The sequence below is a fragment of the Bipolaris victoriae genome (assembly GCF_000527765.1).
Source record: "Bipolaris victoriae FI3 unplaced genomic scaffold scaffold_22, whole genome shotgun sequence".
Classification (NCBI taxonomy): domain Eukaryota; kingdom Fungi; phylum Ascomycota; class Dothideomycetes; order Pleosporales; family Pleosporaceae; genus Bipolaris; species Bipolaris victoriae.
In genome coordinates this window covers 128,542-141,445 of record NW_014575370.1, presented here as the reverse complement: position 1 = coordinate 141,445, position 12,904 = coordinate 128,542, and the positions used below count along the sequence as shown (strand labels likewise).

General features: G+C 53.9%; 6 protein-coding genes across 6 annotated transcripts; 3 read left to right on the top strand and 3 right to left on the bottom strand.

Moving 5' to 3' along the window:
- Nucleotides 1–449: 449 nt before the first annotated feature.
- Nucleotides 450–1,295, top strand: COCVIDRAFT_93052 (hypothetical protein; the record flags this gene model as incomplete). The annotated part of the gene is made up of 1 exon (XM_014703469.1): nt 450–1,295. One exon carries the CDS (start codon nt 450–452, stop codon nt 1,293–1,295), a length of 846 nt encoding a protein of 281 aa, XP_014558955.1.
- Nucleotides 1,296–1,546: 251 nt separating this feature from the next.
- Nucleotides 1,547–1,996, top strand: COCVIDRAFT_93239 (hypothetical protein; the record flags this gene model as incomplete). Its single annotated transcript, XM_014703468.1, has 1 exon — nt 1,547–1,996. A coding segment is annotated over one exon (450 nt), but the record flags the coding sequence as incomplete, so codon positions are not given.
- A 311-nt stretch (nt 1,997–2,307) lies between these two features.
- On the top strand, nt 2,308–2,496 carry COCVIDRAFT_93133 (hypothetical protein; the record flags this gene model as incomplete). Its single annotated transcript, XM_014703467.1, has 1 exon — nt 2,308–2,496. A coding segment is annotated over one exon (189 nt), but the record flags the coding sequence as incomplete, so codon positions are not given.
- Nucleotides 2,497–5,897: 3,401 nt separating this feature from the next.
- On the bottom strand, nt 5,898–7,183 carry COCVIDRAFT_93301 (hypothetical protein; the record flags this gene model as incomplete). Its single annotated transcript, XM_014703466.1, has 3 exons — nt 5,898–5,983; nt 6,037–6,309; nt 6,364–7,183. 3 exons carry the CDS (start codon nt 7,181–7,183, stop codon nt 5,898–5,900), a joined length of 1,179 nt encoding a protein of 392 aa, XP_014558952.1.
- A 1,015-nt stretch (nt 7,184–8,198) lies between these two features.
- Nucleotides 8,199–8,974, bottom strand: COCVIDRAFT_35752 (hypothetical protein; the record flags this gene model as incomplete). Its single annotated transcript, XM_014703465.1, has 3 exons — nt 8,199–8,387; nt 8,419–8,594; nt 8,773–8,974. 3 exons carry the CDS (start codon nt 8,972–8,974, stop codon nt 8,199–8,201), a joined length of 567 nt encoding a protein of 188 aa, XP_014558951.1.
- Nucleotides 8,975–11,569: 2,595 nt separating this feature from the next.
- On the bottom strand, nt 11,570–12,768 carry COCVIDRAFT_92985 (hypothetical protein; the record flags this gene model as incomplete). Its single annotated transcript, XM_014703464.1, has 2 exons — nt 11,570–11,661; nt 11,868–12,768. 2 exons carry the CDS (start codon nt 12,766–12,768, stop codon nt 11,570–11,572), a joined length of 993 nt encoding a protein of 330 aa, XP_014558950.1.
- Nucleotides 12,769–12,904: the final 136 nt, after the last annotated feature.

Genomic DNA, 12,904 nt, shown 5'->3' with positions numbered 1-12,904 from the left:
CTTCGCATGGCCAGAATGGGGTCCATAGGATTTGGTACCAGGAGATGGAGTCTGGGACCGGAGTAAGGAGGTCTGTTAAAATGTCTGCAAGTGGCTAGCCGGGTGGCTGTGTCGGCCCCTAATGACGTACCAAGTACCAATGATGATTACCTTGCCAACGCAACCCCCATATGCATGCCTGCGACAACTGTCGCACTGTGAAACGTGCCGTCGCATCAATCGAATTGGCCCAAATGGATACATGACCTAAAGTTTCGCTCGCTTCTAGCAGTTCTCTACCACGTCCGTCGTCGCTCTCTCTGTCGTTACCTGTCGTCGTGGTCGTATTGCCCCCCCTTGCCTTATCAGCACCCCTATCAAACCACAACATTCGCTTTTGCCGAAAACCGGCTGACCCGGGCACTCACTCACTTCCAACTTTGCGGGTTGCGCCCGCCGTCCTCTGAACAATGGGCCACTTTGAATTCCGGGAATTGGGGGCGATTTGCAATTATGTGCGCAGCAAATACGAAGAAAGAGCTGAGACAAAGGGGAAGCGGAGACGATCAATGAGCGATGCGGTCACGGAGCGAAAGCAAAAGTATGGGAAACTGCATAAGCCGCCGACGGTACAGTCACTGCATCAAAGACAGGACAGGCCGCGCAGTCGGCTTCAGAAAAGCAGGCCGCAGTCAATGATGAGCCTGGTGCAGCCCTTGCCCAAACTATTTGTCCTGGAATACGATCCGTACCCGTACAATACACAGCCATGCCAGTTCCTCGGAGTATTTTCAAGCATCGATACAGTCACGGCAGGTGCATTCCAGCACGGCGCGTACTCATTTTCAAGAGAGGGGTTATTAGATGGCTCAGAATACCTGAGTCCAACCGGCCGCATCAAAATTGTTTCGCACTCGCTGCAATCCACCGGCGTGACTGCCGCTGTGCCGGGCGAAACACCCAAGAAAGACGGACAGCACATGCGCCTTGATATCCCGCATCCGCTCAGCCAACCAGTCCCGCGATTTGACAGCCACCAGGACCTTAACATGCCGAAGAGAAGCGAGGTCACTGTCTACCTGGCACTTCATGAAAGCCCCAACGCAGCGTTTTGCATTGGTCTATTTACGAGCAAAAGTCTAGCTTGGGGCGCGTGCTTGAAAGACAAAGCGTGGCTCGAGTGGACGGACAAGGTGGTGGAGCAAAAGAGGGATGTGGGGGAGAACAACCTTCCGAGGGTTGAAGGGAGACTTGTCGGAAGCGGACGGCATGTCTGGTACGTCAAGGAGTCGATTGTTAACGACGTGAGGAAATGAGAAGAAAGGCCCCATTGAAATTCTTCTTCTTCTTCACCTTCACCCACGTAACGAGAGACTCACGCATCACATTCGCTATGCGAATCCACACATTATGCATATACACCGAGAGCATGTGTTTACATGCCCCCCTCCTCGATTACGCGCCTATCGTGCATATGCTCACCGCCCGTTGGACCCAGACCCGCTATTGAAACCCGCTTTCGGTCCCAAGATTCTCACTACAAAGCTGAAAAAAAAGAACATCATGTGCTGCACGTGTCCGCCCGTCCGACGTCCCCGCCAACGGCCATCGGCACTTGGCTCGGCACACTGCATTTTGGAACCAACGGGGGGGGGGGGTTTGCCTAGATTGGGGACTAGGTATCCTTCTAGGCCTACCACAGACCGGGATATGCAAGCTATTATACGTCTCCCTTTCTCTCTGTCCCATTCTCACCGAATTTCCTTTTTTTTGTTGCATTTTGCAAAATGGGACGGTGCTAAGCTTATGGGAAAACTTCGGGAAACTGCTGTGTATATACAGAAAAATGAACAGATGTGGGGGGCGGGCCGGTGGAGAAAGCAAATTCAGAGGAGCAAGCGAGACTATGTATATCTTCTGGTCAGGAGATGTCATGCGTCAAGATGAGATAATGACTTGGATGTTCCTCTTCTTCTTCTTCTTCTTCTTTTTTTTCGAGTCGAAAACTGGGCAATGAAGCACACACGATGTAGAGTTTTCTTTGAGTATATCTCTTAGTGGTAGTTGGGAGTTTTGGGGGAGGGAGGGGGGTTGATGCATTGTGGTATATTGTGCTGTGCTATGAGCATTTCTCAAGGAACGATGATTGGGGAAAAAAAAAGATTAGATGTGCATGTTGGAGTTTGTCTCGCGACATGCAATGAATTTGATTTTTTTTTTTTACTTTCATACACATGTATGTGCTTAGTGAGATTATAGTTCTGTAAATCGAAAAGGATATAACTAGCGGTATTGTCGAAACCTATTGTCCTATCTAAGTCCTTCTTTGGGAGTGCGGGAAACCCGGAACTTGTAGTGGTGAAACACTGCCTGGTTTGTTTCGTGGTCGAGAGTGTTAAACCAGTGGGGATATCGTCACAGCAGTTCCGCCATGTGAGCAGCTGTTACATGCCATCAAACGGGCGCGAGTCCTTTCATAGCGATGCTGCGCCAGTATGCTCATGCACACCTCCTTAGTGATTGAAAATTCCAGCATACGGATATGTCTTGCCTCGTCGTATTGCTTTAGGAAGGTTGATAACTGGGTATGGAAGGAAGCAGTATGAACGGAATTACGACGGATTACTCGAATGCTGTCATGGTTCCGGATAGAAGAGCTTATGGTTCAGCACGTGGATTAGAATTAGCCTAGTACTAGTCCGGTGCAGCTCTAGCGCCGGTGTATTCTTGACTAAGCTTAACTTCGAAGCATCGTGACTGTGCTTGCGACGTGCGAAACTCTTGATAGAGAGACGGTTTCGCAAGACGTTGTTCTTTCTGGAATGAAAAGGACATCAATGCTGGGGATACATTGTCTTTTTCTCTCTTTGTTTGGTATCGAGCCTTTTCAAGAAACGTCGCGCAAGAAGCTAAGAAAGTATTCCAAGGGACTGAGCAAGATACTTTGATTCGTCACTTTCTTTCGTTTTCATACCATTCTGAGATAGCCTCCTTGTGGCTGTGAGGCCCAGTGTGTAATGCTCTTTCAAGAAAAGACTTTGTTGAAGCTTCGGTGATCACTATTGCAAGGGCTACCTTCCCGCTCGATATCCGCTTTGTTACTATATTTATTTTCTTGTTCTTTAGCAGAAGCTTGTGATGAAAGTTCTGAGCCGCCCCTGGAAAACCAAGGAACGAAAAACAAGGCTCGGTTAGAAGGTTAAGGTTTCAATGATAGCGCAGTTCGCGATCGGTAAGCGGTTTTGATGGGCGAATTACGGAAGATGTGGAGTAGAGTATATCCATTTCATAACGTAATTGGAAAAACAGGTATATGACATGGGCTTGTGCTACAGATGTGCTCTTCTTTGAAGTACCGGGTACCATATCAGCTGCGTGTGGGGCTGGCTGATGGCTGCCGCGCTCATGTGCCAGCCACTACACCGCTTACGCGTGCAATGCGTGCTGATATCTAAGCCATCCTTGGTTACGCGTCGATGGCACAATGTGTACAATACTGCAAGCTACTTGAAATGCTCGCGGTATTTTCCAGCCAACGGTAATCTGGCACGTTGCGTTGGAGTACTTGTGTGGCGACAAAAATGAGGCATACACCAAAAGGTAGAACCATGTAATTTAGACGAGGCTACGGGCGTTCTCGCATCGTTCTCGCAGCGTAAAGCAAGACTGCCGACTGGATACCGATATCCTGGTTCGGTGTGACGTGGTAGCTGTGAATGGGTAGTCGCAGTGACATGTCGGGCTGAGATTGTGCAAGGGCCCACAGTTCATGGTGGGCGTCCGTCCTATCACGTCAGTGGGCAAGGTAGCAGTTTGAGCAGACGTGTACCGAGCCAATCGCCGGGCGGGCCGTACACACAGGAGTTTAGATGTTCCCCGGCGTTGATCTATTCCGGAGGAGCTGGAGTTCAGGCGAACCGAGTTGCTTGGTGGAGAGAGATGGAATGTGGAAATGACGCTAGCCTCTTGTATCGCGGTGTAGGGGTGTCATTTCCCATCCATCTGTCCGCTGTCCTGTCGGGACTGGTGCGCAATTGAGGGCTGAGGGGATGAGCACCCAGGACGGAGGAGACGAGCCGATCGTCTCCTGCCAACAGGGTCTGCAATCGATTGGTGGCGGCGACCGGGCTGCTGCATGAGGAAGGATGCCGGCAATCAAAGAGAGCAAGTCATGACTTCAGCCCACAATACGAGGCTGACGGGGCCCTGGTACATGGCAGATCTGAGGGGCCCTGGAGCATTGGAGTTGCCAGGGTTAGAGTATTGAAGGAAGCGGGGCAGGGCAGAAGTATGACCGGATGAGTGCCGACAGTCACAGCCACGGGTGTGCTTCACCAAGGCCCGTACCTACGTGGAGTCGACACGAAGGATTCTTCCGGGTGGACATTAGTGGTGGAACCGACACAGGTACTGGACGCCGCGGTGGTCCCAGCAAGCTATTGGCGATACTGCGCCCATGATCCGATCTTGTATGATCGCCGGCCGGGTCCAATAGCATCCAACATGGGCCTTGGGGATGTGCTGCAAGGGGCGGGGCCTCGACCGTCTTATGCGAACAACGACAGCTGCTTCTTCTTCTTCTCATCATGATTGTGGCGCTTGTCGATCCGGCTTTCTGTTCATGTGGCTCACTGCCAACTCCTACTCCAAGCCCGAGTCGTGACCGTGCCGTGTCGCCAAGTCGCAGCACAGACTGAACACGATCCTGTCGTGGTGTAGGGCATAGATAGACGATCACGCTGGCTGCACCTGTCAATACACAAGGCTGCAATCCAGTCTGCATGGCGGGTTGGCTTTGGTAACCCCGCGGAGCGCACCAATGCAACCCCAGAAGAGGAGAGTGGCAAAAAAAAATGGGCTGATGCCATTTTACTACTACACACATGCACATGGCACTACAACTTGATCGTCCCCACATGATTGCATCCTTCGGCAGCCTCACAACTTTGACTTGCACTCACAGCAGGCAGGCTTGCAATGTAGCTGTATCGTTCTAAGTATTACCAAAGCAAATCTAAAGTACAGTTGGTGCCCAACCACATCGTTGGCAGTACATCGCCCTTTGGGTTCGTCGTGACGAGGTGTCGTTTGCTGCGCTAGCATCTCTCAGGCCCAAGATAGAGGAGTCTATTGTCGCCCAACATCCAGAACAGGATTTGTCTGGCGGCGTCCGACTATTCCAAATCCTTGGCCGTCCCTTTGCTGCATCTTGTTTTCAGGTAAGCGCGGTCCGGTGGGATCCACATGGACTCGTCACTCCGGCGCTTCACTTCGTCCACCTCATCAACCCATGCGTCGTCGCGTTCCCTATCAAGACCTTCCAGCGCCTGCGCCGGACCATGCGTACCCAGCATTACGATGCCAGCCCAAAAGCAACCATGTTCCAAAACATCTGTGCATCCAACACATGTCGTCAACATGAACCGTGCGTTACAATTGCGTTCGTACCCTGACTCCCCCCGCTTTCCCCAAAAAATGCACGACCCAAAAAAAATAGTGAAAAAGCCAAAAAGACCTGGCAACAAAAGAAAATGCAGTAATGTCTGACACAAAGTCAAGAAAATAGAGAGAGAGAGAAACGCTACAAAAAACATGGCCGCACATGGCGCTATTTTTGACCAAAGGAAAATGGATGCAGACCGCCTTCTGCCCTGAACACCTCATGCCCATTGCCTTTTATAGACTTTGTGAAAAGAAAAACAATCCCATGGACTGCGCCATGACCGGTATATGTACAGGTAAGAAAAAAGCAGGCCACGTCATTTGCGTATTGTGATCAAAGGTCGCGCGCTCAGTGCGAGTTCGAGAGGGGGGTGTTACTGGCGGCATGTGCGCCAACGCACTGCTGGAAACGGTCGGCGGATGCCGCACAATAGCAAGCCGCCAGCACTATTGTCGTTACCAGAGCTTTGCTGCTATCATCGCCGGCGTGCTGTAGATGTGGGTCGTTGTGCTGAAGGGCCTGCGCCAACTTCCTCAAGGAGGTCCATGCAAGATGTCAACACTGCGCAAAGGTTAGCAACAGGCGCCATGATCAACAATGGCACTTGTACTCACTTGCTACAATCTCCTCCTCCCATACACCCATCTGGTAGTCGACCAGACCATGCTTCTCCATACTATCACAGTTCTTGACGAGCTGCGTGCCCATCTTCTCCAGAAAGTCATAGTCAATAAGCGATTTTGGGGCCTGCGGGCGCTGGCCTGTGTTGATCATTTCCTGAGTCATGGCCTTTTGCTTCTGGAGGGTCGAGAGCCAGCACGTGTTAAACTCTTCCCACAGCTGCAAGCGCTGTTGGTAGTAGGTTTCATCGTCGCGCACAAGGCCTGCTACAGTCAATTCAGCTGCTCGCTCTAATCGGCCCCACAGGTGGAGGAACTTACCCAAAGTCTCGGCAAAGTGCAAAAGCCAGTCCGACATTCTAAACAGCATGATGCCTGCCTCACTGAGGCGGCTGTCACGCACATGCTCAAATGTCTTCTTGAGCTCACTCTGATACGTCCTGTAAAAGTCGTCGTAGTCGTTGCCGCTGGCAGATTGCGACTCGCTATAGTTTGCCTGCGGATAGCCCGGTTGCGAGGTTGCTTGGTTGGGGTCCGTCATGCCGGCAGCAGAGTAAGCAGGAGCAAGGGCTTCTCGTCCGACCTGTGTTTGGGATGCTGTATACGCGAGAGAGGGATACTGTGAGGGGACGCTCTGAGAGGCAATGGTAGCAGCAGGTGCGCTCGTGGGCCCGCCTTCATAGTATTGCTGTTGTGCAACGCCAAAGCCGGTGCTGAGGACCTGTATAGCCGAGTCCCTATTTTGCTGGTATTGTTCCACAGGCTCATACTGCGACGAGCCCGTGGCGGAGGCCTGGGCGCCGTACATGATGTTCTGGCCGTAGGGCGAGTATTGTTGGGGAGTACGCTGGGCTTGCTGTTGCTGGTCGGTGCCATAGTCTTGGGCACTATATGACACGTTGGAGGGCTGGACTGATGAGCCAAACTGTGCGCTTTCACCGTAAGCGTAACCGTAACCCTGAGGACTGGCGCGGGATCCGGAAGAGGGGAGGGAGGTAGGCGGGGCAGGCGCTGTCAGAGGCGGCTGCCTGAAGCGATCGGGTGCGCTTACCACTGGATAGGAGGCCTGTGGTGGAAGGAGCGTGCCTTGCTGGCTTGCGTAACCTGAGGGAGTATGCCGTGGCCGGCGGTCATTGTCCATCCCAACCAGCCCGCCTTTCATTTGCAGACCGAAGGGCGATTCGAGAGCCCGGTACGCCGAGGGCGAGACTGGCGGCGTCGCGTAATTGGCCAGCTTGCAGGCTTGAACAAGATTAGACGAAGATGATGGGCGCAACAAGTGGGGACGAGGCGGGGGGGACGAGGCGCAGGTGATGGTGACAGTGACAGAGGAGGACGAGTGCGCAAGTCAGAGGAAAAGAGGCGCGTCGTTTAGGAAAGTGTGCGCGTGCGAATGGACCGGAAAGAGAGAGAGAGGAGGGAGGATGCGGGTCAGATGTTGGTAAATGTATGACGTCCAAAATTGGTAGACCAGGTGGGTTGAAGGACCAGATGGTATGGATATAAACACGGCCTTGACACGTCGACTACTGGGCCAATGGAGCCCAATGATGCAGCTGAGGAGGCTCGCGCAAGAGCCTCGGCGGTAACCAGGATATCCTCGCTATGGGGGGAGTGGGACGAGGATGAGGGCAAATGCAATGCTCCAGGGACTGGACCCGAAGTGGAAATGCTGGAGAAAATATGTGCGTCGAGTGGACCGACTAGAGACTTAGCCCGTAGCCGACAGCGAAATTGTCCGGTGGAGTCGAGCGTGGAGGACCCTGTCTCAAGCGGGCTGGTGGTGAGGCGAGGCTTATGCGTGAGAAGTTTGGAGGGTAGTCCTTGCAATGCGATGAGTGTTCCAACGAGTCGGACTTCGCAGCAGCGGGTCCAAGGAGATCGTCTCAAACAATTAAACGTCTGCGTTACGGTAGCTTAACGGCCTAAACGCACACTGACGTTGTTCAGCGTGGGTAGTGTCTTGGGGGGCGCGCACTGGGCAAGAAGGAGTACATGCAGAGGGACGAACGAAGCCGTCGGTCCGAGGCCAGACTGGAAGTGCGACAGACGGACAGTTTACAGTCGAGAAGAGTACCAGGGCGGTGCGGGCAGAGACAGACCGGACGGGCTTTATTAGAAGAGAGGAGGGAGAGAGAGAGAGAGAGAGTCGAGGATCACTGGCGCCCGTGCGGGCGTGGAGCGTCACGTCGACGGGCAGAAGCTTGAGGCAGGTTCACGGGAGCCCTAGAGTGGCTACCGGAAGAGGTCCTTGCGAGGGCGTAGTGGGTGGGGAGGAGGGTGGGAGGGGTGTGTGTGGGAGTAGGAGTGGGAGTGGGAGTGTTGTTTTGGTCGGCGATGCTAGTCTCTGGCTGTAGCACGCACGCACGCACACACAGACAGAGAGAGTTGTCGACCTGGTTGGGGAGGGAGATTGACGGGAGGGGATTGGGATGGTGCAAGAGGACTAGGGCTACATTGGGAGGGCATTAGGGCGGGTGAGGGCCAAAAGGAAGAGTTGCCCAAGCCACGCCGGCGCAGGCTGTCGATGGGCTCAGTCCAGGGTGTTGAAACTAGAGGGCAAAACAATGGTGGGTGCCTGAGCAGTGGGTGTGGCTGCTGCAGGCCGGACGAGGGCGAGGGCGTGCTGACGAGTAGCAGACATGTGTGGGCGGTGGGCTGGCAGTGTCAGCGACCATGTGCATGCGAAGTATCCGATTTCCGATCTGGTCAGGGTGGGGCTGCAAATACCCTGTCCGCCATAGTTACGGATCGCCCATGGTGGATCTGCAGGCGCCTGTGCAGCCATGCTGCAGGGCATTGTCGTGTTTCTGGCTGCGCTGCACCGCCGGGCGACGTCTGCACGAGCCCAGGGCCGCCAGCAGCAGTAATAGCAGTTGTCTTGATGCCGTCTGGTCTGCTGCTGCTGCTGCTGCTCCCCCGTCGGCAGCATGGCGAGCCAGAAGACGCCAACCCGTCGGGCGGGCCCACGGCGGCCAAATGTCGCAGGCTTGCATGTCGAGCAACTTTTCCCCTTCACCAGGCTGGGCTTGGCGCGCAACAGTGACAACGCGCCGCACAGTAGTATTTGCCCGCGCAGCATTTGCCCGCCGTGCGCGCCGTGGGAGCGACCGCTAACCTCCAACAGCGCTTTTCCGAGCCCCGTCGCGCTCTTGTTTCATACGTCCAGAAGAGCATGGAGCATGCGAGCATGGAGCTCTCTCGCCTGCTGAAGCACGCCTGCATGCCCGCCGACTGCTGCCAAATCATCAAACAAACATCGAACTTTGCCGGCCTCAAGCATGTCGTCATGACGGCGTGCATGGCCGTATTAGCAGCAGCATATTGTGCGTGCTCGACTGCTGCTGGAGCGAGGGCGCGGGCGCGGGCGCATCAGAGAGAGAGTGAGGGTGACAGAAGGTTTAGGGGCTATCTCGGACTCGACTCTCGATCCGCCAACCTCTCATCTCTGCCATGCTGCAAGTTCCCGCCGAGGCGCAGGGATGTGCTCGCCTGTGGTCGATCCTGTCTTGTGATGCTCGTCGTCCCAAGTCCCAGTCCCAGTCCCAGTCAGTCGTCTGCGCCCTAGCCTCACTCGTCGATCCTGTCCTGCCCTCGTCAACCACCTGCGCCCCGTCGAAACATGTTCCTCCCTCTCCCTCTCCCTCTCCCTCTTGCGCTGCATATGTACGCGCCATCCTCCTCCTCAAATCTTAACCTCCAACGCCTGGGCCTGGCCCCGAGCCTGCCTAGCGCCATTTCGGACTATGCTGCCGAGTTACCTCAGTGGCTGTTGCCGCGAACTCTCCGTCGTGTTCCCAACCCGGCAGAGCTGCCCACACTAGCACTAATAATAAGTAAGCTGCACCGTTTATTTGGAGCTAAAAAAGCCCGCCTCGCCCTGCAAATGACACCAGGAATCCACCGCTTGTCGCGCCACACGCCTCTGCGCACGGTGCCTAGCAGGTCACGGTACATTGTCTAGCATCCTCAATCTCCCTCCACGTGAGCCCCGTCAGCCGCCAGTGGCCTTGTACTTACAAGCAGGCCTGCAGTGCACACCATGCCTCTGCAGCTCCGGTGTCGCCTACCGAAACCAAAGTGGTCCAATTGACGCCTTGCCTGTCCTCACAGGCCATGCGAGTGCGTCATTTCGGTACGGCTGGCGATCATCAAGTGGCCCCAGCTGCCGCCTCAACCTACACCAATGCTCGTCCTAACATGGCAAAGCACTACAGCCCTTGAACATGCTTCGAGAACCTTTTTGCTCCCCTTCCAAATACAGCACCCCCGCCCCCCTTCCGCCACCTGATTCATGTCACCGCTACCTATCACCAAGACAATGCGCAATTGACAAGTCCGCCATTATTTACCTCTCTGCTTACATACCTACATACTTATTACATCTTTCTTCCATACGCGCTCCCCTAGCGGCGGCCAAACCGCTGACCAGGAAGCCCCCGCCGTCAACCACCAGCCTGTCCCCCACCCCCTTCTACATCCCAGTGTTCATCTCGGAATGCACATCTTACCATCCGCCATCACCACCTTCTCACTCCCCATCTTCCGCCCACCAAGTACGTACGTAAGTACATACGTTCCGGACCAACCGAGACGTCCATGCAGGCGCATGCTTGGCACCGCCGTTTGAGACACTGCCTAATTGGTCGCCCTGCTGCTGAGTTCAAAACAGACGAGTCAGCAACGTTACCATCTCGCATCAACTTACCAAAACACTACACCGTTGCGCTGTTTATAAATACCACCGGCAATAGAGTGACTTCTCGCCAACACTGCCCTGCTTATGTGCTTCGCCCTCATAGGGCGCTCTCTTTTTTTGGTCAATCCTTCATTTTATTTTTCAAAGTCGATCACTGTCTCAGGGACGCGAACCCGACGTTTGCGCCGCCCTTGTCATCAACAAAGCCGTGTGCTTACAGTAACGTTGCCCATCTATGCGACAATGTAGTCCCACTCAAGGATTATAGCTGAAAAGACGGTTGTCAAAGACTGTCAGGGACGGACCGACAGGCCAATAACATGCAGCCACTACCACGTTGACAGGGTTCATCCCACATGCCTGCACAAGCTGATACTCCGTCTGTAAGTAAAACGAGGCATTAAGTTCGGGATTAACCACACGTCAAACCCCAAAGCGTTACAACCCCAGCACTCAAAAAGTTTACTGAGCGGGAAAGGAGGGATGGCCCGGCAGGTGTACCGTGACGAGATAAACGGCGCATTAGCCACAAAAGCGCTTGCTCTTGCTTATGCCCTATTCGTTACACCTCCAGACATACTAGTCTGACTTGTACGCGACGCCGTTGAAGCCATTATATTTTCCATCGAGCCCAATGCGTTTAACAAACAGTATCGTCAATGCGCACAGTGGGAAAGGATACACGTAATTCTTGGCCATCGTCGCTACCCATGCATTGAAAAAAAAAATGCGACCATCACACGTGGCCGTGCTCGAGACTGATATATTCGACAATGCTACCAAGCCCGCACCCAGTGACACAGAGATGGTGTGTGCAAGATATATTCTTCATCGCTTGACCCAGGTAGGCATCTTGCGTGCTTTGACATGACCAGGCTTCTTCCTCTCCACCTTCCTTGGGTCGCGTGTTATGGTACCAGCTAGAAAAGCAATCAGCCATCATGTCTGGAAAGCGCATAGACAACAAACGGGACGTGTTCAGGGGCTTCTTTCGAGACTGTAGGGCATAACCACAACCGTGCGCCAGGCACAGTGTCTGCATTGGCCATATCCGTAGAGCCACTGGAAAAGCATGGCCGCCATGAAGACACTTGGGCTTTGACCAGGAAAAGAAAGAACAACTTACCTCTTCGAAGTGCTGGCTTCAATGCGGGCTCATGGACCAACAATGATTTTGCTACTGCAAGAGTCATTGCCTCCGCCTGGCCAGTCAGACCGCCACCTTGTACTAGTGCAAACACATTGTACTTGTCCAGGCGCTGGGTAGCCTTGAGCGCCCACACCGCGCTCTCTCGATGATGTAGCCGTCCAAAGAATTGAGAGAGGGATTTGCCATTGACCAGTACCTCACCTTCACCCTCCACAAGCCATGCAACTGCAGACGATGTCTTCCTCCGCCCTACGCCTTTGGCACGTCCAAGCTCGTCAATGACACCAGGCTTCGGCTTGATATCTCCAGGCTGGACTGGCTTTTTGTACCGCTGCATAGCCTGTAGAACCTCCTCTGGCATGAGCGAGGGGTGAATGCAGTTCAACCTCCTCAGAATCTGCAGCATCCTATGATATCGCGCCGTTTTCACTGGCTCGTTGGTCATGATGCGATATTGCTCAATTGTCTTCCACGCCACCTTTGGGGCCTCTGCAGGTGGTATAATAGGAAGAGTAGCGACCTTGCGAAGGAGAGCAGATAGTGAGAGAAAGTCATCGGTGAATGTGGGCTTCGCGCTGAAGTATGATGGCGATGCAGGGACAACACGCAGCGTCCGTAATATATTTTTCTTTTCTCCTTCTTCGCCACTGCCCTTGATTCCTTCAAAGTCGAATTCAGGCGCTGCCTTGAATGGTTCCCGTAGCTCGTCTTCTGTAACCTCTGCGTGCTTTGCAGCTGTTGTCGAGATGCATCGCCGTATCTGAGGGTGGAGGCTCCGTTGAGCTGGTCGAATCGCCCGCTGGCATTGGGGTAGCGGACGGCTTCCTAGGACGTCGAATGCCCTCCACATGCTCCGTGAAAGCTCTCTGCTTGCCATTGCGTGTCTGGCGTATGCGCACGCACCGCGGTACTCTTGTTAGAAAAAACTGCCAGTGGTTGAACGTCGACCGAACCGCGTGCAAAAACGCCAAGACGGGCGAACTAAAATTACCGTCTGTGCACAGACACAGATT